The sequence below is a fragment of the Paramisgurnus dabryanus genome, chromosome 20, assembly GCF_030506205.2.
Source record: "Paramisgurnus dabryanus chromosome 20, PD_genome_1.1, whole genome shotgun sequence".
NCBI classification, from domain to species: Eukaryota; Metazoa; Chordata; class Actinopteri; order Cypriniformes; family Cobitidae; genus Paramisgurnus; species Paramisgurnus dabryanus.
This window is the reverse complement of record NC_133356.1, coordinates 20,425,210-20,452,646: the sequence shown is the minus strand read 5'-3', so window position 1 is coordinate 20,452,646 and position 27,437 is coordinate 20,425,210. Positions and strand designations below refer to the sequence as shown.

Sequence of the window (27,437 nt, the reverse complement as noted above, 5' to 3'; positions counted from 1 at the left end):
ACATGGGGGTTGGGTCTTTGGGTCATGTTAGCTTCATGCTAGCTCCATGCTAAGTCATACTAGCTTCATGCTAGTTTCATGCTAGCTTTATGCTAATTTCATAATAAATCTTGCTAACTTCATGCTAAATCATGCTAACTTCATGTTAAATCTTGTTAGCTGCACGCTAAATAGTGCTAGCTTAATGCTAATCATGCTAGCATCATGCTAATCATGCTAGCTTCACGTTAAATCATGCTAGCTTCATGCTAATCATGCTATTCTCATGCTAACTTCATGTTAATCATGCAAGCCTCGTGCTAGCTTCATGCTAGCTTCATGCTAATCTTGCTAGTTTCATGCTAGCTTCATGCTAATCATGCTAGCATCATGCTATCTTCATGCTAATCATGCTAGCATCATGCTAGCTTCATGCTAATCATGCTAGAATCATGCTAGTTTCATGCTAATCATGCTAGCTTCATGCTAATCATGCTAGCTTCATGCTAATCATGCTAGCATCATGCTAGCTTCATGCTAATCATGCTAGAATCATGCTAGTTTCATGCTAATCATGCTAGCTTTATGCTAGCTTCATGCTAATCATGCTAGCATCATGCTAATCATGCTAGAATCATGCTAGTTTCATGCTAATCATGCTAGCTTTATGCTAGCTTCATGCTAATCATGCTAGCATCATGCTAGCTTCATGCTAATCATGCTAACATCATGCTAGCTTCATGCTAATCATGCTAGCTTCATGCTAATCATGCTAGCATCATGCTAGCTTCATGCTAATCATGCTAGCATCATGCTAGCTTCATGCTAGCTACATGCTAATCATGCTAGCATCATGCTAGCTTCATGCTAATCATGCTAGCTTCATGCTAATCATGCTAGCATCATGCTAGCTTCATGCTAATCATGCTAGCATCATGCTAGCTTCATGCTAATCATGCTAGCTTCATGCTAGCTTCATGCTAGCTTCATGCTAGCTTCATGCTAGCTTCATGCTAGCTACATGCTAATAATGCTAGCATCATGCTAGCTACATGCTAATCATGCTAGCTTCATGCTAATCATGCTAGCATCATGCTAGCTTCATGCTAATCATGCTAACATCATGCTAGCTTCATGCTAGCTACATATTAACAATTCTAACATCATGCTAGCTACATGCTAATCATGCTAGCATCATGCTAGCTTCATGTTAATCATGCTAGCATCATGCTAGCTTCATGCTAGCTTCATGCTAATCATGCTAGCTTCATGCTAGCATCATGGTAGCTTCATGCTAATCATGCTAGCATCATGCTAGCTTCATGCTAATCATGCTAGCATCATGCTAACTTCATGCTAATCATGCTAGCTTCATGCTAATCATGCTAGCATCATGCTAGCTTCATGCTAATCATGCTAGCATCATGCTAGCTTCATGCTAATCATGCTAGCTTCATGCTAATCATGCTAGCATCATGCTAGCTTCATGCTAATCATGTTAGCTTCATACTTAAACATACTAACTGCCAGATAGCCTACTAAACTAAACTTCTGTCAATCCGTTTTAAACGTTCAGGCTACGCTTTTTCAAGCCAACATAAAGTTTGTCTTCAAACTTTAATATCTAGTTATTATTATTCTTTTTCTCCCCCCAAAATTATAAACACTAACTCGTCCTAGGGCTTTCAAGCTACATGCACCAAATTTTCCACAGACCTTCAGACTGGTCTGACTTAGTGTGCTATATCTTTTCTAACTGATGGGACCTTCCGAATTCCTAAACGGGGGTCTCGAACACCCCAAAATTTCCATTGACTTAACATTGAGACAAACTTTGACGGGTCATAGCTGTGAGTGAGAAACTTGTAGAAACTTGTGGCTTACCACATTTAAGGTGGCTGACAGGCTCTGTAAGAACATACATCACAATGGGGTGTAAGCTATACCCCTGGGGTGTAAGAGGCCCCCAAAATTTCCCATTGACTTATAATGGGGCAGGAAACATGCCCATATAAGGGAATAAAAGCATCCCAGATGGAATATCTTTACTTTAGAGTGTCGTAGAGACATGGGGGTTGGACCGTTTTACTTGTGGCTTGAAGGTTGATCATTATGGGATGCCATTTTTCTCCCTAGCAACCAAACTTAGTACCCTAGCAACGGAATAAACAAAGCCTTATATCTCCGCTTCAGAACATCATAGAGACACGGGGGTTGGACCGTTTTACTTGTGGCTTGAAGGTTGATCATTATGGGATGCCAATTTTCTCCCTAGCAACCAAACTTAGTACCCTAGCAACGGAATAAACAAAGCCTTATATCTCCGTTTCAGAACATCATAGAGACACGGGGGTTGGACCGTTTTACTTGTGGCTTGAAGGTTGATCATTATGGGATGCCAATTTTCTCCCTAGCAACCAAACTTAGTACCCTAGCAACGGAATAAACAAAGCCTTATATCTCCGCTTCAGAACATCATAGAGACACGGGGGTTGGACCGTTTTACTTGTGGCTTGAAGGTTGATCATTATGGGATGCCAATTTTCTCCCTAGCAACCAAACTTAGTACCCTAGCAACGGAATAAACAAAGCCTTATATCTCCGCTTCAGAACATCATAGAGACACGGGGGTTGGACCGTTTTACTTGTGGCTTGAAGGTTGATCATTATGGGATGCCAATTTTCTCCCTAGCAACCAAACTTAGTACCCTAGCAACGGAATAAACAAAGCCTTATATCTCCGCTTCAGAACATCATAGAGACACGGGGGTTGGACCGTTTTACTTGTGGCTTGAAGGTTGATCATTATGGGATGCCAATTTTCTCCCTAGCAACCAAACTTAGTACCCTAGCAACGGAATAAACAAAGCCTTATATCTCCGCTTCAGAACATCATAGAGACACGGGGGTTGGACCGTTTTACTTGTGGCTTGAAGGTTGATCATTATGGGATGCCAATTTTCTCCCTAGCAACCAAACTTAGTACCCTAGCAACGGAATAAACAAAGCCTTATATCTCCGCTTCAGAACATCATAGAGACACAGGGGTTGGACCGTTTTACTTGTGGCTTGAAGGTTGATCATTATGGGATGCCAATTTTCTGCCTAGCAACCAAACTTAGTACCCTAGCAACGGAATAAACAAAGCCTTATATCTCCGCTTCAGAACATCATAGAGACACGGGGGTTGGACCGTTTTACTTGTGGCTTGAAGGTTGATCATTATGGGATGCCATTTTTCTCCCTAGCAACCAAACTTAGTACCCTAGCAACGGAATAAACAAAGCCTTATTTCTCCGCTTCAGAACATCTTAGAGACACGGGGGTTGGACCGTTTTACTTGTGGCTTGAAGGTTGATTATTATGGGATGCCAATTTCTTCCCTAGCAACCAAACTTAGTACCCTAGCAACGGAATAAACAAAGCCTTATATCTCAGCATCAGAACATTGTAGAGACACGGGGGTTGGACCGTTTTACTTGTGGCTTGAAGGTTGATCATTATGGGATGCCAATTTTCTCCCTAGCAACCAAACTTAGTACCCTAGCAACGGAATAAACAAAGCCTTATATCTCCGCTTCAGAACATCATAGAGACACGGGGTTGGACCGTTTTACTTGTGGCTTGAAGGTTGATCATTATGGGATGCCAATTTTCTCCCTAGCAACCAAACTTAGTACCCTAGCAACGGAATAAACAAAGCCTTATATCTCCGCTTCAGAACATCATAGAGACACGGGGGTTGGACCGTTTTACTTGTGGCTTGAAGGTTGATCATTATGGGATGCCAATTTTCTCCCTAGCAACCAAACTTAGTACCCTAGCAACGGAATAAACAAAGCCTTATATCTCCGCTTCAGAACATCATAGAGACACGGGGGTTGGACCGTTTTACTTGTGGCTTGAAGGTTGATCATTATGGGATGCCAATTTTCTCCCTAGCAACCAAACTTAGTACCCTAGCAACGGAATAAACAAAGCCTTATATCTCCGCTTCAGAACATCATAGAGACACGGGGGTTGGACCGTTTTACTTGTGGCTTGAAGGTTGATCATTATGGGATGCCAATTTTCTCCCTAGCAACCAAACTTAGTACCCTAGCAACGGAATAAACAAAGCCTTATATCTCCGCTTCAGAACATCATAGAGACACGGGGGTTGGACCGTTTTACTTTTGGCTTGAAGGTTGATCATTATGGGATGCCAATTTTCTCCCTAGCAACCAAACTTAGTACCCTAGCAACGGAATAAACAAAGCCTTATTTCTCCGCTTCAGAACATCTTAGAGACACGGGGGTTGGACCGTTTTACTTGTGGCTTGAAGGTTGATTATTATGGGATGCCAATTTCCTCCCTAGCAACCAAACTTAGTACCCTAGCAACGGAATAAACAAAGCCTTATATCTCAGCATCAGAACATTGTAGAGACACGGGGGTTGGACCGTTTTACTTGTGGCTTTAAGTGTGATCATTATGGGATGCCATTTTTCTCCCTAGCAACCAAACTTAGTACCCTAGCAACGGAATAAACAAAGCCTTATATCTCCGCTTCAGAACATCCTAGAGACACGGGGGTTGGACCGTTTTACTTGTGGCTTGAAGGTTGATCATTATGGGATGCCAATTTTCTCCCTAGCAACCAAACTTAGTACCCTAGCAACGGAATAAACAAAGCCTTATATCTCCGCTTCAGAACATCATAGAGACACGGGGGTTGGACCGTTTTACTTGTGGCTTGAAGGTTGATCATTATGGGATGCCAATTTTCTCCCTAGCAACCAAACTTAGTACCCTAGCAACGGAATAAACAAAGCCTTATATCTCCGCTTCAGAACATCATAGAGACACGGGGTTGGACCGTTTTACTTGTGGCATGAAGGTTGATCATTATGGGATGCCAATTTTCTCCCTAGCAACCAAACTTAGTACCCTAGCAACGGAATAAACAAAGCCTTATATCTCCGCTTCAGAACATCATAGAGACACGGGGGTTGGACCGTTTTACTTGTGGCTTGAAGGTTGATCATTATGGGATGCCAATTTTCTCCTTAGCAACCAAACTTAGTACCCTAGCAACGGAATAAATGTTAGCTTCATTCTAGCTTCATGCTAATCATGTTAGCTTCATGCTAGCTTCATGCTAATCATGTTAGCTTCATGTTAGCTTCATGCTAATCATGTTAGCTTCATGTTAGCTTCATGCTAATCATGTTAGCTTCATGCTAGCTTCATACTGATCATGCTAACATCATGCTAGCTTCATGCTAATCATGCTAGCTTCATGCTAATCATGCTAACTTCATGCTAATCATGCTAACAGCCAGATAGCCTACTAAAATAAACTTCTGTCAAACCATTTTAAATGTTCAGGCTACGCTTTTTCAAGCCAACATAAAGTTTGTCCTCAAACTTTAATATCTAGTTATTATTATTCTTCTGGTCCACACTTTTTCTAACTGTAACTCCTCCTAGAGCTTTCAAGCTACACCCACAAAATTTTACAAAACTTTTAAGACTGGTACGTAGATTTATGCTATATCTTTTCTAACTGATGGGACCTACCGAATTCCTAAACGGGGCGCTCAAACACCCCAAATTTTCCATTGACTTAAAATTGCGACAAACTTTGACGGGTCATAGCTGCGAGCGAGAAATTTGTAGAAACTTCTGGGTTACCACATTTGAAGAGGCTGGCAGGCTCTGTAAGAACATGCCTCACATTGGGGTGTAAGTTTCACCCCTGGGGCGTAAGGGCCACCCAAATTTCCCCATTGACTTATAATGGGGCAGGGAACATGCCCATATAAGGGAATAAAAGCGTCCCAGATGGAATATCTTCACTTTAGAGTGTCGTAGAGACATGGGGGTGGGCTCATTTTACTCAGTCATCCAATCAGTCTCTTAGGATCACCCCAGAGCTATTAAGCCACGCCCCTAGCAACCATTTTGGGCACCCTAGCAACATATCCCATAGACTGCCATTATAAAATGCCCAGATGGATATCTTTGCATCACAGTGTCACAGAGACATGGGGGTGGGCTTATTTTACTCAGACATCCAATCAGTCTCTTTGGATTCTTATTGAGGTATTAAGCCACGCCCCTAACAACCAAATATGAGCACCCTAGCAACATAATAAACAAAGCCTTATATCTCTGGATCCGAACATCATAGAGACATGGGGGTTGGGTCTTTTGGTCATGTTAGCCTTATGCTAGCTCCATGCTAAGTCATACTAGCTTCATGCTAGTTTCGTGCTAGCTTTATGCTAATTTCATAATAAATCTTGCTAACTTCATGCTAAATCATGTTAGCATCATGCTAGCTTCATGTTAATTCATGTTAGCATCGTTCTAGCTTCATGCTAATTCATATTAACATCGTGCTAGCTTCATGCTAATTCATGTTAGCTTCATGCTAGCTTCATGCTAATTCATGTTAACATCGTGCTAGCTTCATGCTAATTCATGTTAACATCGTGCTAGCTTCATGTTAATTCATGTTAACATCGTGCTAGCTTCATGCTAATTCATGTTAGCATCGTGCTAGCTTCATGCTAATTCATGTTAGCTTTGTGCTAGCTTCATGCTAATTCATGTTAGCATCGTGCTAGCTTCATGCTAATTCATGTTAGCATCGTGCTAGCTTCATGCTAATTCATGTTAGCTTCGTGCTAGCTTCATGCTAATTCATGTTAGCATCGTGCTAGCTTCATGCTAATTCATGTTAACATCTTGCTAGCTTCATGCTAATTCATGTTAGCATCATGCTAACTTCATGCTAATTCATGTTAGCATCATGCTAGCTTCATGCTTATTCATGTTAGCATCATGCTAGCTTCATGCTAATTCATGTTAGCATCATGCTAGCTTCATGCTAATTCATGTTAGCGTCGTGCTAGCTTCATGCTAATTCATGTTAGCGTCGTGCTAGCTTCATGCTAATTCATGTTAGCATCATGCTAGCTTCATGCTAATTCATGTTAGCTTCATGCTAATTCATGTTAGCATCATGTTAGCTTCATGCTAATCATGCTAACATGATGTTAGCTTCCTGCTAATCATGCTAGCATCATGCTAGCTTCATGCTAATCATGCTAGCATCATGCTAGCTTCATGCTAATTCATGTTAGCATCATGCTAGCTTCATGCTTATTCATGTTAGCATCATGCTAGCTTCATGCTAATTCATGTTAGCATCATGCTAGCTTCATACTAATTCATGTTAGCATCATGCTAGCTTCATGCTAATTCATGTTAGCATCATGCTAGCTTCATGCTAATTCATGTTAGCATCATGCTAGCTTCATGCTAAGTCATGCTAGCTTCATGCTAATTCATGTTAGCATCATGCTAGCTTCATGCTAATTCATGTTAGCATCATGTTAGCTTCATGTTAATTCATGTTAGCATCATGCTAGCTTCATGCTAATTCATGTTAGCATCATGCTAGCTTCATGTTAATTCATGTTAGCATCATGTTAGCTTCATGTTAATTCATGTTAGCATCATGTTAGATTCATGCTAATTCATGTTAGCTTCATGCTAATTCATGTTAACATCATGTTAGCTTCATGCTAATTCATGTTATCATCATGCTAGCTTCATGCTAATTCATGTTAGCATCATGCTAACTTAGTGCTAAACATGCTAACATGGTAACTTTTGGTATCATGTTTACGGAAAGTTATAATACTAAACTAAACTTGTTTTAAATTTCTCTCAATCTGTTTTAAACATTCAGGCTAGGCTTTGTCAAGCCAACATAAAGTTTGTCTTCAAACTTTTCTATCTAGTTGCTTCTATTGTTTACCTCACTTGTAAGTCGCTTTGGACAAAAGCATCTGCTAAATGACTAAATGTAAATGTAAATGTAATTGAGAAATAGTTAAATGAATTCATATAAATATAATTTAGTGTTTAAACAATATTGAGCTAAATTTTATTAACACTATTGCATTTCTTGAAAAAAAAACTAAACAGGCCACGCTCCTGTGACAATACTCCGTGTCATCTAATTGAAAGTAAAGACAAAATCCTCAGAACAAAAGTAACATATCGACAGTCCTACACTTGATATCCTTGTATACAGTAAAAGATCCAGTTAACATAGCTTATCAGTCTCAAGGGGGTGGTTGGGGAAAATAAGACAAGGAGTTTCCGTAATCTTGCCACCAACTTGACAAACAGCATTACAAGACACAGAGAGAGAGGCAGCCTCTCTGAGGGGGATCTAGTTGGAGAAGCTCTGCGTATAATGCGCTTTACTGTGTTTTAGCCCCAATAATCTGATTCCAGATACATAAGACTGTCATCTTCAGGGAACAAGGGAGTGGAAAAAAGTCGGAAAGTTCGACGGCTTTGTGCACATTTCATTATCTTCCCTCTTCTGAGCAGGCAAGGCTTATTAGCAAGCTTTGAACTCGCACTTACAATAATGTGCCATCAACAGTTTTATGAGCTAATTAGAAAAACAGTTTAATTAATGACTGACTGGCAATAAAATGGCAATCAGGAAAAAGAAAACGAGGGTGCTAAGCTTCCACTACCACCAATTAAGGGCTAATTACAAACAAATTATATATGTGTTTTGCTGTGGGCTTTAATTTGGAAAAAATGGTTTTAATTAAAAGAGAAAACATGCTAATTAATTAAAGAGCACAAAAAAATCTACATTGAAAAGTATGCTTTGTCTATCAAGTAATTAATGAAATACAATAATCCAAATGAGATTCCTCAGCATTTGATAAAAGCTTAGTACCCATTTCAAAATTAATGGGCAAGAATTTGAATCATCTAAAGATATAACAAAAGTTCATTCTGTGATAAATTGCTAATGCTGATGAACAAGGAACAAAGGGGAGAGTTTTGCGTCACAGTTTTCCTGTTGCCAGAGGGGCCCGCACAGAGCGACTCTTGTGTTTCTCGACAGATTGGATGTCCTTCCTGAAGAAGAACAGGAATGCAAGGATAAAATAACTAATCAAGCTAATTTTAGGGGGGGGGAAGACAATTCATAATTGGGTGAAAATTACCAAAAAATATGCAATATGCTTAATGCCATAATAAGCCATAACAACCTGTAAAATAATGAAATAAGGACAATAATAATTGGATGAGAAAACAAAAAGATACATTACGATCACGCCAGAAGACATAAGCCATAACTTACACGTCTCACTGCTTAAAAGCTGCCAAACTAGTGCAATTTAATTGGATTAGTGTCCACCGTTGAGTCTGACCTAACTACAATAATGACTCTTACACCCTTGTAAAGAACACACAGAGAAACTTTGAGAGAACAGGTAACAACATGTGATTAGAGCTATCTTTTCACTTAGTTACTGAGACACACTTTATTTCAAACACATATTATGACAGAACCCCAGCTGATTGGTGGTAAATTAGTATGGATGAAGGAAACAGTAATGCAACACGTTTAATGGGCCTTATCTTAAATCCTTACCATTTATAAGGCCAAATTTAATGCATGATCTTGGACTGACGCAAAAGAAAAGTATCTACCCCTGTGTAGTTGCTTCATTTCTAAAAGCATATTTGACTTTTAACTTTTTTCAGACAATGTCTCTCTTTTAATCATGCTCATATTGTCTGACTCCCACAAAACGTGTAATGATGCAGTACCACCCACCGCTCGAGACGAAAAAGTCTGCGTTTTGAAGTGGAAATGCGGAGCGAATGTTCATGATCAGGGCAGAAAGAAAGTGTAGGATATAATAAAGTGTGACAGTCTTTTGTTTAGCACTGCTCACTTGCTTTCCTACAGAGACTCAAAGTGCAGCTCCAGTTATTAAATATGCTTATAAGGCTAAAATAAAAGCGCTTAAGTTGACACTAGCCATTTATTCTCTACTGCCAAAAGCTCTTCAAACAGTCAAAACATCTAAAAATCTGAAACTAAATATTATGCAATGTAAACAATACATTTCTTAATTCCTGAGGCTTCAAATGGGACAACCTATTAATTTATATTGAATTGTTGCAGTCACTTGAATGAATGTATACGTGCACCTTCACTAAAGTATGTGTGTTTTTATCTCATCAACTTACCTTGTTTCCGCTTCTAACATTAAAGAAAGGTACCAGTACAGTATGGTTTTTGTTACATGATATACAGTAAAAACTGTTAATATTTGGTAATAAGAAGGGTTTTATTAATATTTTTAAAAACTTTACACAGCCCAAGAATTATAACACCTACACTGTAAGCAATTGCTGTAAATTTACAGCCAATGTTCAACACTAAAATATTGTTTTCATGTTAAACAGGTTATTACTGTAGTTGCATTGTGGGCTGCTTAAATTGGAGCAACATGACAGAGGCCCTGAACAGTAAGCTGATGTTTTAAATTACAGGACACTACAGTATTTTGTACTTTGTATTTTGTACAGTATAATACAGTAGATCTGCCTGTCTAGTAAACTGTGATAAAGTAACAAACTAAACAATTTTATTTTAGTTTTTAAATAAATCACAGAAATATGGTGCATTTTTTTTTATCATATTAGACTGTGAAACATTTGACAGTGTAACTACAGAAATATACTGTATTTCTGATTTACAGACTACTACCGTAAAGTAATTTTACATATGAATATCGTAAAAATAATGGTATATTGCTGGCGTCTTTGATGCCAGCTCTTTACTGTAAATTATAGAAATACAGAAAAATACAGGTTTTCTGGTTTACAGACTACTACCGTAAAGTAATTTTACATACAGTATGAATATCGTAAAAATAATGGTATACTGCTGGTGTCTCTGTGCCAGCTCTTTACTGTTATTTTACACAAAAAAATGTACAGTGTACAAATAAGTGAGCAACACTTTCATGAAAGGAAAATCTCAAAGAAGCTATTACTATCAAATGCTATCAAATTTTTGTTTCAAATGCTTAAAGATGAAAGCCTATGCTTAACACACATTTTAGAACAACTTCAAAGAAGGTTTTAACAAATTGCTTGAATTTGCAGATTAAAGGAAAATTATTACATTATCATTTGATTAAAAAAGCCAAGCAGAAAAGCAACCAATAACTCGTCATCTACTTTTGAGTTGAGAAGAAAAGCAAAAGAAGACACCACCAAATATGGCAAAAGAAATTCAAAAGATAGAGTTTGCAGACCTTTTGACTTCTAAACACGTTAATTTAACGCTGTATTAGTACGCAAACATATTACAGAATGTATAATGTTGCATATATCAGTAGACACAAATATCATTAGAACCTTGAAATTGATGCTTGCCAAAGCTGGGATTATTGACATTTATCCTGGGCAGGTGCTCTGTGACCCCACAGAGCCCTGTAACAATGAATTCTACCTGGATTAAAAATTATGGCATAAAATTGCCCCAAGGACCCTAGATACGGGGCAACATATTCCCACCGTTTATCTAGAGTTGCATCAAGATTAGAGGAAATGTAGTGAAATTACAGTAGGTTGTGGGGTGATTGCATCTTTTAAAACCAAAGAAAAAGAGGTGGCTTAGCAGTTAGAGTTTCTGGTGCTCAATTGGAAATGTAAGTTCAAATCTGGCATGTGACTTTCCAGATCCTCATCTTTCCTAATTTCCCATCTTTCCTGTTCTCTATATAAAAGCGTCAAAAAGCAAAAAGCATGTTAAATGTATAACATAAAAATAAATATATAATAGTATAATACGGAATAAACAATAGTTATTGTGGCTATGGAAAGGTGTTGTATACGGCTACAATAATAAATGGTGAGACTCACGAATCTAAATCAAGAGAAACCCCTTAAATGTCATATACTATCATGGCTTATATGCACCTCTGCATTACAAAATCTTAAAAACATGCCAGTATCTTATATTGGCATCTTCAAAGAGAGCCTTTCATATCTACACCTCTCTGAGGCAGAAAGAATCTATGTACACTGTGAAAAACCGGTCAAAAACACGGTCCCAAGCTGTCACTAGGGCATGAGTACCCTTAAAAAGTCCTAAAATGTGCCAGATAAGTATACATGTGGTACCAATTAGAGATAGACCGATATATCGGCCGACCGTGTAAGGGTTTTATGTGTATCGGCATCAGCTACAAATATCGGCTCAAGAAAATCGGCAGCCTGTATCGGTCATCGGCTAAGGCTGATGAAACAAAAATCAGTATCGGCATCTGCACTAAAAAAAAAATCCATATCGGTCGATCCCTAGGACCAATATGTCCCAAGTACTAATATGCACTCATTGGTACAAATATGTGAGGTACTAATATAAACTCTTTAGATGCATTTTTTCTGCCAGTGTAGGGTAGATGTTCAGTCCAGCAGATGATAAATGCACATTAACTGATGAAATTTGTAATTTAGTAACAAATAGAGCAGGTAATGATTGCAATTGTCAGTGTTGTGTCAGAAGCAGACATTTGTCTGTCTGAGTGAGTGATTCTAGACTCGGCTGAGTCTACTCAAATCCACAGATGCTTTAAGAAGCTTAGACATATTCCTGGTTTGTCAATCAAAGAGGAACACCATACAATTTAGCCGTTTTGTTTTTACCTGCAAACCAGGCTAAAGTAATAATTTTGCCTGCAGTAATTCAAATACCAATGTTATTTGATAAGACAGATTAGCTGTAGAAATTTCAGTTCTTTTAATTTAAACATGCAACAGATTTTTCAGTAAAATTGTGGCATCTCTGAAATTCTTTAGCAGCTTTTTGAAGTCAAGATAAACTTGTGCTTCAATCTGGCACTCTGAACAAAACAAAAGAACAAAGGCAGAGGATGATATAGCCGTGTAAAAACAAAATCAAGCTCATGTAAAGATGAAACGTTTCTGAACACAGTTGCCAAAGAAACCATTATGTCTCAGTCGATCTAGGAAAGAAACGGATAAACCATAGAGATACAGCAGAGATGAGCGTAAGCAGCATCTGTATGGATTACCTCTGCAAAGACGCTAAGAAAATTACCTAAACCAAGGGCCTGTTGTTAGCATTACTGAGCTATTTAATGCTTCTTCCCATGACACTGTGCTTGTTAGGAAAATGATTATCACCTTACTTTGAACCGATTTAAACCAACATCAACACAATATGATTTCATTAACTGGTAATAAATAGTGTCATTTCGCATTTACCCAGAGGAAGCATAAACTGTAATTGATTATGAAGGAAACTAATATTTGAGGTTAACAAGATTAATCCCGATTCACCCAATTAGATGTTTGGATGAGAGTGCTTTACTAAGCATGACCCGAGAGCATTTTATCCATAATATGCTATAAAATTAATAGAAAATTAATTATTGTAGGAAGTGTATTGCTAAAAATGCAATTTAAAACAAACAACCACAACCAGAAATAGATTCGGATGTAGCATGGCAATAAACTGTAAAAAGAAATTATTTTCATAAAAAGGATTTATAGAGTGGGACCTAGAAATCATTTAGTAAACTTAAATATACAGCTATTAATAGATGCTTTGTGCAATGTAATTTAACACACAACTTCATGATAAAGTAAAGGCTGGTTTGTATGTCGAGTGACACTTGTTATTAACTCACCCAATAACAAATAAAGCATGCAAGCAGGAAATAAAAATAATAACTTTGCAGAATTAATATGGTATCAGATGAAAGTATTTTCTTATGTCCTGCGAAAGTTACAAGAATCCTGTTTTCTTTACAAACAGCATTTCATTATGCCTTAAGTCAACAATGTGTACAGTATGTAAAGAAAACTAGCAGAACATGTTCAAACCTTTTTACCCTAAACTGTTTAAAGTTGACGGTGAACATCAATTCCATGCAGTAATGCTAGAATCAAAGGCTAGGTGCGAATTTAGCCGAATGCATTTCAGATTCTATTGAATCAAACTTGCAAGGCTTAAAAATATTGTCCGCTATGATTGCCCCAACTTCAGAAAAGTCGAATGTCTTTTTACCTGCAATTACAGCTCTGCGAATGTTACATTTTCTGCCAAATTAGCTACGAAACGCTTGATCCTACATACACTCCTAAAATGTGCCGCTTTAAAACTGCAGGCGCTGTATTTAGGTACGAGCTCACTTCAAAGGTGCAAACTACCACCTTGAAAATGTTTTAGTGCATGGCTCGAAAGCATTGTAGCCTTCATTAAAAGGCAGAACCAAAAGTTCTATAGACACTGCTGCACTTCAAACTAGGGGGGAGGGCTTTCCATTAACTTTAGTGTAAAAGGGTAGCAAGACTTTATGCCCAAGTTGAATCATGCACGAGCGTGTGTGTGCGTGCACAGTTGTGTGTTTGTAGCCTCTGTGTCTTTGCAGGCAATATGGCCACAGACCCATTAGCTCAATTTGTCACAGTTGAAGCGCCCCCCGAGATGGCTTATCTGGGCAACATACCTCTCGAGTAGCAAGTCTGTCACTCAGTTCTTCCGCCGTCCCATAGTCCCCTTCAGCGATGGCGCTCTCTATGCTCTTTTCCAGGCCTGACTGAAGATGAGAAGAGACAGGAATAAAATGAAGTGATTTCAAATAGAAATTGAAGGAAAAAAAATCAAAGAGTATCTCATGAACGCCTTTGGCTATTCTTTTTAATATGATTGCTATTACAACAAATATGTAGATTTCCTCTCATAAATGAAAATCGTTGGTTGATTAAATATTAGGCAAAAAAATCTTCAGGAGGTTACCAAACATACACGTTGGTCTTTAATTAGATATTTCCATCAGAAGCAGCATAGCTCTCAGTCTTGTTTCTCTGATCTTCACAAGGCAAATCCCAAAACAAAACCATGAACCCAACAGTAAATAAATCATGAAGAACAGTAGTAAATGGCTGGATTATGTCGATGGCGGATGTGCAAAATATTCAAGAACAACCATGTGTCCTTTATTCTGGAGGAGCTAATGTATATTCCATACTGTGATTTCAAAAACAGTCACATAAACATTACAGAAGTCAACTAGAGGAAGGTTTTTGACTCAGCCCGAGTCAAAACTTTAATAAAATTAGCTTTCAGGCTATATGCTCTTTTGTTATGTTTATCCAATACAGAAATTCCCTTTGAAAGTCAAATGAAGAGAACATGGAGAGAACTGTATAAATTAAGACTAGCCAAAGATGTATATCAAACAATATTTAAACTCAATAACCTCATATTTTACCTAACTAATGCAAAATTATTTGAGCTTAGCATTAAAAGATATGGAAAATTGAATTAGCAGCATTTTTTCTATTTAAAACAAATTACACTTGCTAACATTCTGCTAACACGACAAATTATAAATTAAAAAATAACTGCACAAAATGTTTTCAGTTAATGCACCAAATGATAAGTAATATGCATTAGTGCAAACATGGCTTGAAGTTACAAATTAATTTGATCCATTTACAAAGCTTTACACATAAGAGACTTATTTATAGAAAATTTAATTAGGAGAATTTCTGGATGAATAAATGACATTATAAGCAAATGTCAAACAAAGTCAACTTCCTACAATTATTCTTTATTCACCCACATATACACTTCGCCTCTCATGTTTATATAAATATTTACTGACTTTAAAAATACTGATCTAAAGTTCTGATTTCATATCAACTTGTTTTCAGTTGTTTGGTTTTGCTGAAGTGGGCAACACATGGCATGCCCCTGCGACTACTCACCCTCAATGTAAGGCAAAAAATTAAAAATGTTATTGCCATCAGTAATTATTTAAAGTTTTAGATAATTGGTGACTAATTCATGTGACTTTTTATTATCTCAATTATACATTTTACAACTATCTGCTTTTGCCACACTGATAGTCGCATTTAGGGGTGGACTGTCACGCTTTTTTGTAAAAAAATTCACATCATACCAATTCATTAAAAAAATTACCTTGCAAAAAATTACAATTTTCCTTCAAGATCAGGTTGCAAAATTATACTTCTGCAATAATTTGAAGCATTTAAAAACACATGCAAAGTCATTAAGGTCACTTTAGTTTAAACCTGTATACCTTGAGGTGTACACCATGCAAGTAGAATGGAATAAAAGGTTTTTTAAATGCATTGTTTTATACGAAGACTTTTTGACCCTTATATGCAAACAGTACAGCAATAATAATACGGTAACCTGACTGAGCTCTGCTAAGAAGTCTTAATATGACAGCATAATGACAATTGTATGGACGCTACATGCATGCATGGCAAAAAAAATTGTTAATGTAAAAAAGGTACATTTTTGTGACATATCCGCTGTAGAAAAAAAGAGCATTTGCACTGAAAATAAAACATGAAACTCAAAGAGGTGATATTTCATGTTGAATGTGCAGAAAGAGTGGGTGATACTAAAAGCTGATCCCTAAAGACAGCTAAAGACATATGATGTTTATTGTTTATATTATTCAACAACATGTGATGCCCTTCAGTTTGCGAGTGGGAAAAATTGGACCTGTCATTTGTCTGGTGTATTTCATTCAAACTTGCCGGTGTATTTCATTTGTAAGCATCAGACTCCCTATCACTACATTACAACATTAGAAAGAGCTCCTCGCTCTATTGTGCCGTGGCTTTCACCAGAAGAAATTTTGCAATGAAGAAATCCACCTCATATAAGAAATATTAAACACCAACCAGAACAGACAGTGCTACCACATCCTCATGTCAAGATTAAGGTAATCTCATCATTAAATATAATACCATCTATTCTGTTATCCTCAGTGTCATGTGGAAGAAAAGACGCCTCCTCATGCTGTCTTTCACGTTTGATAGAGGAAACAATTATGAGTTAGACATACAGCAGGCATGAAACAGAGAGAAGCAGAGGGATATTATTTTTTCAGTGGAATTAGGACACCCACAGAGTGGCAGAGGAATATGGTGGAAATGATTGTTACCTTGGGAGGAGGCCTGTTGCAAGGAGGAGGCTCGAATTTATCCTTCATGCCAAAAAACTGCGTGAGCTCCTTCCAGTTTTCCTCCTTTTCCTCCAGCTTTCTGTGCAAATACACCGAGCGAGAAGCTTTGATGTTTATTTATTATCAGTTGCTAAAAGACTGTCAAGAAAACTTTCTAAGATTTTGTTATTTCTCTAACTGTTACATGTTCTACAAGTGTAAATTTGGTGCTAGGATGAGACATGCTTTGACAAAGTGTAAGGGTGATGTATGATAAAACTAGAAGGGTAAAAGATAACTAGTTCAGCCAAAAATTAAAGGGCACCTATTGTCTGATTCACGATTTTTCATTAAATTTTGTGTATAAGTGTGTATAAGAGGTACAAATCCCAAAGTAAACAATGATGCGAGTTCATCTCCAACGTAAATCTATTTTCTTAGACTACAACAAACACACGGATTGTAGGCAACAGTTTAATAATTGGGATTGGTGATGTTGACAAGACCGAAATTATCATAATTGCTCCCGCTTCGGACTCAGCCTGTAAGTTAACTCATGTCAGCATTGCATTGTGAGCGAATCTTTCAAACATGGTAAGGAGCGTCACATTTTTGGCTGACGTCAGAGGTTTTCAATCCAATCAAAACATACAGATTAGCTGGCAAATCAGGGATACAGCATTTTTCAAATCAACAAGTTTTGTCCAAAATCTGTGCATTTCAAGATGATCTGGAGCTACAAAAATGTACGGTATGTGGAAAAGAATGTGTTTTTTAACCACAAACCACCCAAACACATTGTATTATACCATTTACACACAATAACATTGTTTTTAGCAATGAAATAGGTGCCCTTTAAAATTACCAATGATTTAGATTTACCCTCATGTCAGCCTTGATTAGGGGTGCAACGGATCGTCTCGGTTACGGATGTAACCCTCGTTCCCTGAAGGAGGGAACGGAGACGTCACGTCGTGACCGACGAATTGGGAACTCGCTTAGAGAGACCAATCTGCTTCGTTTACTACTAAAACGCCAATGAACTTGGCATTGAGATATTTGCATAATGCTGGCGCCGCCCCGCCAGGTGCCTTTATAAGCAGCAGGTGCAAATAGGGAAATTAGCTTCTTTTCGCTGAGAAAGCCGGGAGAAAGTGACCGGTCGATAAACAGCAGGGAGCAGCCCTGTGGCGACGGGACGTGACGTCTCCGTTCCCTCCTTCAGGGAACGAGGGTTACATCCGTAACCGAGACGTTCCCTTTCAGTCGGTCACTACGACGTCACGTCGTGACCGACGAATTGGGAATCCCTACCAAAACGCCACTAGGGGCTGACCTCTTCCAGAGTCTGCGTAAAAGCCCTCCGGTTCCACTTAAGGAGGAGGAGGTAGGTTTTAAGGCAGAAGGCCGGGCACTAGTTGTTCCTTTAACCCCACAGAAGTGCCAGCGACTGGGAAGCGCCCTACCTGAGCGGGACAGGAACGCTGCGGAAGCCACCGCCCCTCTTAAGGGCTAATGGTGGGCGAAAGTCAACCATAGTTGAGGTAAAATGACAGCCGTGGCTGTGTAAGCAAAGCAGTGCTCTGCTAAGGGAAACGTGGGCTGGTAGGATTAACCCCACGGAAAAATACTCACAAAGGAACCCGGTGGGACACAATGTGGAGCCCGAGCCAGACACGTAGGTTCGCGAGGATACAGCTAGTGAAAGGCTGACAGCCAATGCTCCGCAACAAAGGCTGCCAAGGCAGCGGAGGAAGAACAATTCAAACCATTACGCATTTTTGTTCTGAAGGCCTTCCATACTGACACAGTTATGAAGCATCAGTTGGAGGCTGCAAGCCGACCTGCGAGACTGCTCTCCGTGCTCCCCCTGGTGAGGAAAGAACACGAGAGGATACAGGCTCGATACGAACACTGTAAAATCTAGTGAACGTATTAGGTGTCGCCCAACCAGCAGCTCTACAGATGTCTGTTAGCGAGGAACCACGAGCTAAAGCCCAAGATGAGGCAACACTCCGTGTGGAGTGCGCTCTCAAATTAAAGGGGCAAGGAATACCCTGAAGATTATAAGCCAGGGCGATAGTATCAACTATCCAATGAGACATCCTCTGCTTAGTGGCAGCTTTCCCTTTCTGCTGGCCACCATAACAAACAAAGAGCTGGTCTGAGGTCCTGAGGCTTTGCGTGCGATCCACGTAGAGTCGCAGTGCGCGTACGGGGCACAACAAAGCCATGGTTGGGTCTGCGTCCTCCGGGGGCAGCGCTTGCAAGCTCACCACCTTATCTCTGAAGGGAGTGGTGGGAACTTTGGGCACGTAGCCTGGTCTGGGTCTCAGTGAGACAGCAGGACCAAACTAAAAGCACGAATCGTCAACAGAGAATGCATGTAAATCCCCTACTCTCTTCATGGAGGCCAATGCTATCAGGGTCAGAGTTTTCATTGATAAAAACATCAGACTCGTAGACTGCAAAGGCTCAAAAGGGAGACCTGAAGGCTTCAGCACCATGGACAGGTCTCAGGAGGAAAGAGGGAGGGCGCGAGGGGTTTAGCCTGCGAGCGCCTCTTAAAATGTAATAATTAAATCATGCTGGCCAACTGATCTGCCGTTGATAAGAGAGTGATGAGCAGAAATAGCGGCGATATCAACTTTAATGGCGGAGGGACAGCCTACCATCTAACCTATGTTAAAGATATAAAAGCACAATGTTAATGGCATTCTCTGGGGTCCTCGCGTTGCGAAGAGCACCGGGTGACGAAAAAGGTTTCTTTAAGCGCGTAAGCCCGTCTTGTGGACGGTGCTCGAACCGCGTCGATGGTGTTAGATACCGCTTGCGATAAATCACCTAAACCTTGTGCGCGGTCAACGACCAAACATGGAAATCCCACAGGTCGGGGCGCGGGTGCCATAATGTGCCCCTTCCTTGAGAAAGAAAGTCTTTCCTCAGGGGAAATCGTCAGGGAGGGGCTGTCGCGAGGAGCATTAACTCTGAAAACCAATTCCTGGTAGTCCAGTACGGGGCGACTAATAAAAGGCTCTCCTCGTCCTGCCTGACTTTGCACAGTGTCTGCGCAATAAAGCTCACTGGAAGGAATGGGTATTTATGCACCCCCCGCGGCCAGCTGTGTGCCAACGCATCCACGCCGAGGCTGCCCTCGGTTAGTGAATAAAATAGGCGACAGTGGGTATCGTCCGGCGACGCAAACAGATCTATCTACGCACAACCGAACTTCTTCCAAATTAGCTGGACCGTCTGGAGGTGGAGTCGCCATTCGCTGGGGGCGCAGCTCGGGAAGCGCGTCTGCCGCTGTATTGAGCGAACCCGGGATGTAAATGGCACGAAGGGACCTCAGATGCTTCTGACTCCAAAGGAGGAGATGACGAGCGAGATGCGACAGGTGACGAGAGCGCAAAACCGCCTTAACGGTAAATAACGCAACAGTCGCAATGTTATTGGTGTCGGCTAATACATCCTTCCCTCGCATCTCCATAGCGGAGCGTACAAGTCCCAGATATACAGCGCACCGCTCGCGGCAGTTGGGGTGCTATACACACCCCTGAGACTGCAAGCCCGTCATACGTGGCTGATCATCCCGTGCTGAGGGCATTGCAATATACAGAATGCCAGGAGACCCCTCAGGGGCATATCTTCTATCGGAAATGCCGGGTCTACCACGGGGAAAAATTGAAATGACACGCAGGTGCAATGTTTACACGGTGAATGTCGGTGTGCCACGCTCTCCTCGAGACTCGATCGTAAGCCAACGCTGAAGCGGTCTCATATGAAGCAGCTCGGGCGGCGTCACAGCCGCAGCATGCTGTCATATGTCCAGGAGCTTCTGAAATTGTTTCAGAGGGACCGCGTACTTCCCTCGAATTAAACCGAGGCAAGTCAGAACTGACTGGTTGCGCGCTCTTGTTAAACACGCCAATTAGTCGATTGAGTCTTATTTCCATACTGAGAAAAAGGATCCTCTGCACGGGGCAAAGTTGCTCTTTCCCAGTCGACCTGAAGACTTAAACGAGCGAGATGCCGAAGCATTAACTCTCTGTGTTCGCGCACGTCTGCCAAGAACGGGCTATTATAAGTCGACGTAGAAAAAAGCAGAATGCGAACAACGCTCTCTCTCTGACATTTTAATGCCGTGACTAGCACATGGAGACACGGAGAGAGAGAGACAGCTCGAATGGTGTACTTAGTATTAATATGCCCACCCCACGACGCAGAGCGAAAAACGGTCTAAAGCGAGGGGGAGATGGACACATAAAGTACATGTCTTACAGGTCTAAGGCTGCAAACCGATCTGAATATTGAAATACGAGCCTCGGCGTTATCATCCAAAAAGAACACCTTCGTAGAGCCGGAGCGTAAATCAAATCGATCGTAACCCGCCGCGTATTTTGGGTACTATGAGATAAAGGCTGGAAAAACCCTATCATCATCATCTCGGTAAGAGGGACCGGCTCGAACATCCTTCGCCAACAGGATATCGACTTTTGCACGCAGTACATGTGCATCGGACGCTTTCACTACAGTGAAACGAAAGCCCGAATTTTGGGGTGTGCCGGATTCGTAACCGAGGCGGATCGTGCGTAAAACCCAACGAAACGGGCTGGGAACTGAAGCCAAGCACCCAGGCACCGTACGAGGAGAAATAACGACACTACCGAAGTACCCGCGGTGGGGCAGCGAAGCGAGACAGGTGGGACTGCCGGTGCGTCTGCTGTGACAGCATAAACATCTACAGTATGTGTGTGTGACACTGACCTGAGCCCGCTGAGGGTGACGGTCGTCTGGTCTCCTCTGCGGAGAGCGCAGACTCCGATAAGGGTGCTGGTGGTCCGGTCTCCTCAGCGGAGAGCTCGGACTCCTCAGGTCACCCGCTGGCGATAGAGGAGAGGTAGGGGAGCTGGTGTGTACCCGCTCACGGCTCTCTCGATCCTCCGGAGACCTAGAGAGGGAAGAGGAATGCACTCTTATGTGTGGTTAAGTGGGTACCGGCCGAACAGCCGGTGGAACATATGCAAACCAAGGATTTTCCACCCGACCCTCTATCGGGGGAAGGAGCTCCATCTCCTGAAGAGTGATCCTCTGCCAATCCGGGTCGCCCTTCACTGGCCACTTAAACTCCCGATTTTCACGGGAAGCGGCTAAGCGGGCGGGGCGAGCTGCTGACGACCGGTTCCCCTGCGCTGCCGAGATGGGGTCCGAGGAGGGGAACGGACGTGGTCGCCGCAGGACGCCGACGGCGAGAGGCAGACTGAGGAGCCGGCGTGGTGGACCAAGGGCAGCTCTCTTCCGCCGGGGCATGACCTAGGAGATCGCCTCAGTCTGCGCAGGGGAGCTGTCCGACTCCCCTGGCTCGCCGAAGAGGCCGGTCTGTGAGACAGGAGCATTCAAGTTGTTCTCGTCTGCGTCCGTCATGTCAGCCAGACACAGCCAAAGGTGGCGATCTTGAACCACTGTGGTGGACATCGCACGACTGAAGGTCGCGGGCTCCCTCGTAAATCCTTGGTGAGCCTGCAGCAACGTTATGGCGTGCAGGGCCGAAGCCGCCTCTCCGGCATGCCTGATGGGCAGCGTCCGTAACCGGACGACTGTCTACAAACACGGGAGGGAAGGGTTGGGTGGTCCCTCCAGGAACGCATCCCGCTCCACTGAAGGGGTCCCCGCCCTTAGCGGCTCCGTTGGTGAGGGAGGTGAGGGGTGAAGCTGAACGGCCGGACGGCCGCAAATCACGTCAGCTCTTCGTGCCGTCGGGAAAGAAAGGCACAGGAGGAGAGGACCGAGAGGCCCGAGCAGCTCCGAAGTACCAATCCTGTGGGCGGGACGGTTCGGGCGGAGAGGGGTTAACCTTTCCAACTCTACCGTCTCCGCCGCTCGAGCGGGCACGGCCGCCATCTCCGGAACGACTCTGCCTCGGAGGAAAAATGGACACCCCTCTGATGCTGCAGAAGTGACGGGACCAGAAGGAGGTCCAATGGATTCGGCAGACATCGTAGAACACGACTCTGCAGTCTCCACCGGAGCCTCAACCAGCTGAGGATGAGAAGGCTGGTAGGTGGAGGACGCATCCTCCGTCCTACTCAGCGTAGTGACGCGAAGGGCGCCCTGCGAGCGCTTGACAGCCGCACCATGGCGGCGTCAGCACTGCAAAGGCGCGGACAGCGTTCCCGTAGAAACGACAGTCGTCTCCGCAATCCAAGAGGGTTATGCTCTCACAGAGAGAACAGAAACTCTCCACGAACGCAGCCCCGGGGTGCTCGATGCCTGAGCACGAAGACAGCGCTCGTGACCGTCACTGGAACCCTTATACTTCTCGCACCCAAGATCGCACGGGCGAAAAGCTATCCTGAAAAGGACGCTGATCGCCGTATATACGAGAGAGTGGCTGCCTTTAAAAAGACACAGAGCTCTCACGTATCACTCTTTTAGGGAAATCACTCTTTAGGTGCTCAGCTGATGATGCGCACAGGGAAGGCAACGCACACACTAAACTCAAAACAAAAAAGATGCAGAGCCGTGGAATACTGCGAGCGTCCGCTGTGTTAGTACTGCTTGTCAATCAACTTCAGCAACCGTTTCCAGAAGAGCAGAGAGTAGCTTCTCAGTAGCAGATAAAGCCGGCTTTCGAAGCGAAAAAGCTAATTTCCCTATTTGCACCTGCTGCTTATAAAGGCACCTGGCGGGGCGGCGCCAGCATTATGCAAATATCTCAATGCCAAGTTCATTGGCGTTTTAGTAGTAAACGAAGCAGATTGGTCTCTCTAAGCGAGTTCCCAATTCGTCGGTCACGACGTGACGTCGTAGTGACCGACTGAAAGGGAACACAAAACTCACGGTTCGGATCACATTACGGTTTTTGAGGCACGGATCGGATCATTTTTCGGATCAGCTAAAAAAAGTATGGGAAAAATCTAATAACAAATCAAGAAATTACATACATTTATAAAAAAGAACAAAATTGCACATTATGTAAGGTCTAAAATCATTAGGTACAGAAATCCAATTGAATAATAACCTTGCATTTATTGTATTAATTAAATTATTATATTATAAATTTATTTATTATTTTTTAAAGCTTCATAAGTGATTTTCTCTGTGTTTAGGTTGTTTGATTACTTAGGTCTGTCTCATTCATGTTAAATCAATTGAGCTAACTGTCTCTTTAAGACCAAATATGCACAGACTGCATATCTCTCTGTGTGTGCACTACTGAGTCCCCTTAAACGCGTGCACAAACACAGACAGAGGGCAAATTACAAACGGCGCAGCATAAACAGTATCCCACATAAAAACGTAACGTTGTTTTTTTTTTTGCTGTGTTAGCCAAATGTATTTTAATATACAACAGTATGAGAGAGAGTAGCGCAACTCTCTGAAATTTACATATCAAGAGTTCTGATGTTTGAAGGATGATCACGTTGGACTCTAGCTGTACCGGACGCATTCAACCACACGTGCGTTTGTGCGCAAAGTAAACTGCTCACTTTAGCGCCTTTTTGCAGTTAAACGGTTTAAAATCACTTGAATGTTAACATTTGCAAACCTTTGAAACCCTTACAAATGATAAACTTTCCCTATTTAAATTTGCGTATTAATCCGCGAATCACATGCGAGCCGAACCGTGGGTTGTGATCCGTACGGATCACGGATCAACTGCGATTCGTTACACCACTAGCCTTGATGTATATGATTATCTTTTTTTTAGACGAACACAATCTGAGTTTTATTAGAAAATGTCCAGGCTGTTCCAGGCTTTATAATGGTAGTAAATGGTGCTTCGGTTTTGACTTGACAAACTAAAATAACTAGCTTCCAGTAATGACCAACACGCGTTCAGCGAGTGCATTACTAGCGTATGAGATGTGGTGTAGATGAGACGAGAGAGACGAGAGGCTACGTTCTATGTTGCAAACTCTTGTGAACGTACACTCATCTTTATCGGAACCTAGTTATTTTAGATATATTGATATTTTTCCTACAGAATCACATCAATTGCCCTGAGAAGGCCTTTATTAACCCACTGGGAACCCACTGGATTTCTTCTGTGAAGAATGGATGCACTTTTTTAGGCTTCAAATCAGAAGCACCATTTATTACCTTTATAAAGCTTGGGACAGCCAGGACATTTTCTAATATAACTTTGATTGTGTTTGTCTGAAAAAGAAAATCATATACATCGAGGATAGCTTGAGAGTGAGTAAATCATGGGGTATTTTCATTTCCGGCTGAACTATCCCATCAAATCTGAAAAATGTTTGTGCAAGTATATCTCATAGACCTTGTGACTGGTCTATTTGTAAATGAACTGTCTTGCAGCAAACCAAAACTGTCCACAATACCTTTTCTGCTCTGCATCATCGTTTTGTGTTTGAGTCCCACCTGTTTAAGGTGCAGAATAAAAAGTACATTTTATGTAATTCAGTGCATTTAAAACTGTATTTAACATACATTAAAATAGACACAGTCCCTCTCTTCTTAAAAAGTAATATTACATGTAAACTATACTAAAGTAATTTTTACATTTTCCATGTAACAGTTTCAAACAGCTGTATGTAGAATGTAGACATCTGCATGAAAGATACTATCCAGAATTAGCATCTGTGATGTGAATAAAGTATCTCTGTGAAGATCAAAACAGACATGTCATAAGAAAGCTAACGTTACATCCAATAGACATGCTCACGTTTTTTGTGTCGTCTTTTTCTTTGTCGTTTTGTTTTTGGTTGCTTTACTCTCTGATCAGATTTTGCTCTCTGGAGCTCTTTGAATCTCTGTAACAATAAAAAGCAATAAAAAAAACTAGCATCGACATATTGATTTTAAATGATCACTTGTTTTAGCAACATGCTTTGTTTATATTATCCTTTCAGCAGTTTGTCAAACTACCTGCTGCTAAACAATACGATCCCAATGTTAGGCATACCTCCACCAACGATTCATAAATCATTACATGATCTGTTATATTCTGACAATATCCATAACTTCCTTCAGTGGACGTACTTGCCATTTGTCCAGGGAGACTCCAGGAGGACAATCATCATCACACAATGCATCAGTTTGCAAATCAGTAGTCCTGTTAACGTTACTTTCAAGCTGTACACATGCTGGGTGTGTCTCTGTGCTTGACTGAGGTGATAGGTGCTCATTTGTTTCTGTCTCTCTAACATCACCATCATCTTCAGAGCTCAAATCAGCCTCAGTGAGACCCGACGGGAGTAGTCCGCTATACATATTCAATGTTGCGAATCGCCGACAAACAACTCTTGAAGACGCATGTGTTAGTCTCTGTCAAACAGTGAGGTTATTTGTGTTATAAATAATATATAAATCGTTTAGTGATTTTACGATATCCATGTGCATCACCTCACCACTTCTATGAAAGCAGTATGTTTACAGTTGCGTTCGGTATTTCCGCATTTTGAATATAGCGCTTTTTGATTGGATGAGCGATTGAGCGTCATCTGTAACATGGAAAATGATTGGACGCTTTCTGTAAGCGGATACGTATTGGCATAGCACCATATAAATGATTGTTTTCTGTTTTTTGAATAATAAATTATAATTTAGGAAAAAATGTATTTTGATAGGTTAATCTGTGCATTCGATAATCGCAGTATTTTTTTTATTGATGTATGCTTTTTGCGAACAAAGAATCCCTAAAAAGTCATGTCTGTTAAACAATACATGTGAAAATATTTTTTTTTCTGATTAGTAACGTTAACTTACCTAAGAAAGAAAGACCCAGCATCAAAAGACTCATCGTTTCAAAATAAACTGCACGTATTTTATTAGTAAAAAAAAACCTCACTCTTAGAGATGCAATACACTAACCCACTAAGGTAAGAAAAAGTAATTCAAACATAGTTGCATGCCAGTTTACTTGTGAGAATTGCCATACTTTATTTTTCAGTATGTTATAAAAGAACTAAAACACAATTGCTCATGTTTTCTACAGCGATAAGAATGCTCTTATGTGAGCATGTCTCACAATTTATTCAGACAGCTGAGGGCATCATCACATTATCATTCAAATGATTAGCATGCTAATCTTGTTTAGCCTGTGGCACTGGCAGACGAAAAACACTGATGCTTAAATTGCTTATTTATATCAAATAACATCAGTTTTCTGTTTTGTTGCTAAATAGGGGTGGGCTTTGTGCCTAATTGCAAAACCACCTATTTACTTAAATGATTTATTTAGTGTGCACAGATTTTGGGGCAACAAGCTCATTTGTATTGTCATGATGTCAGAAATTTTCATCAATGTAATTTCTGCTTGTGACGCCTCCAGAGGTGTTGCCACAAGGTTTGAATGTGCCTAACATTCTGTCTCTCTCTCTCTCTCTCTCTCTCTCTCTCTCTCTCTCTCTCTCTCTCTCTCTCTCTCTCTCCCCCACCACACACACACACACACACACACACGTTGTTTACTAAATGTAGCATGTGCTTACTTGACCTTCTTGAAGTATATTTTGATTACGTCTTTAAAAACATCAATTTCATCCTGACCATTAAAACTTACAGTAAATATGTCAGGGTCTACAGTAAATCACCAAGATATATTAAAACGTCACTCCTTGTAACCCATATCTTCTCCACTG

The 27,437-nt window shown here is 41.1% G+C and overlaps 1 protein-coding gene across 1 annotated transcript in view; it reads right to left on the bottom strand.

The window, feature by feature from the left end:
* The window catches only part of fam204a (family with sequence similarity 204 member A), a 57,850-nt gene extending 31,608 nt beyond the window's left edge, over positions 1-26,242 (bottom strand). The window contains exons 1-5 of the mRNA XM_065296959.1: positions 25,837-26,242; positions 25,520-25,607; positions 25,176-25,215; positions 16,831-16,930; positions 14,353-14,442 (exon numbers count right to left, since the gene is read on the bottom strand). Of these exons, the coding sequence (XP_065153031.1) occupies positions 14,353-14,442; positions 16,831-16,930; positions 25,176-25,215; positions 25,520-25,607; positions 25,837-26,067 (549 nt within the window). The 5' untranslated portion in view covers positions 26,068-26,242. The remainder of the gene's footprint in view (positions 1-14,352; positions 14,443-16,830; positions 16,931-25,175; positions 25,216-25,519; positions 25,608-25,836) is intronic.
* Positions 26,243-27,437: the final 1,195 nt, after the last annotated feature.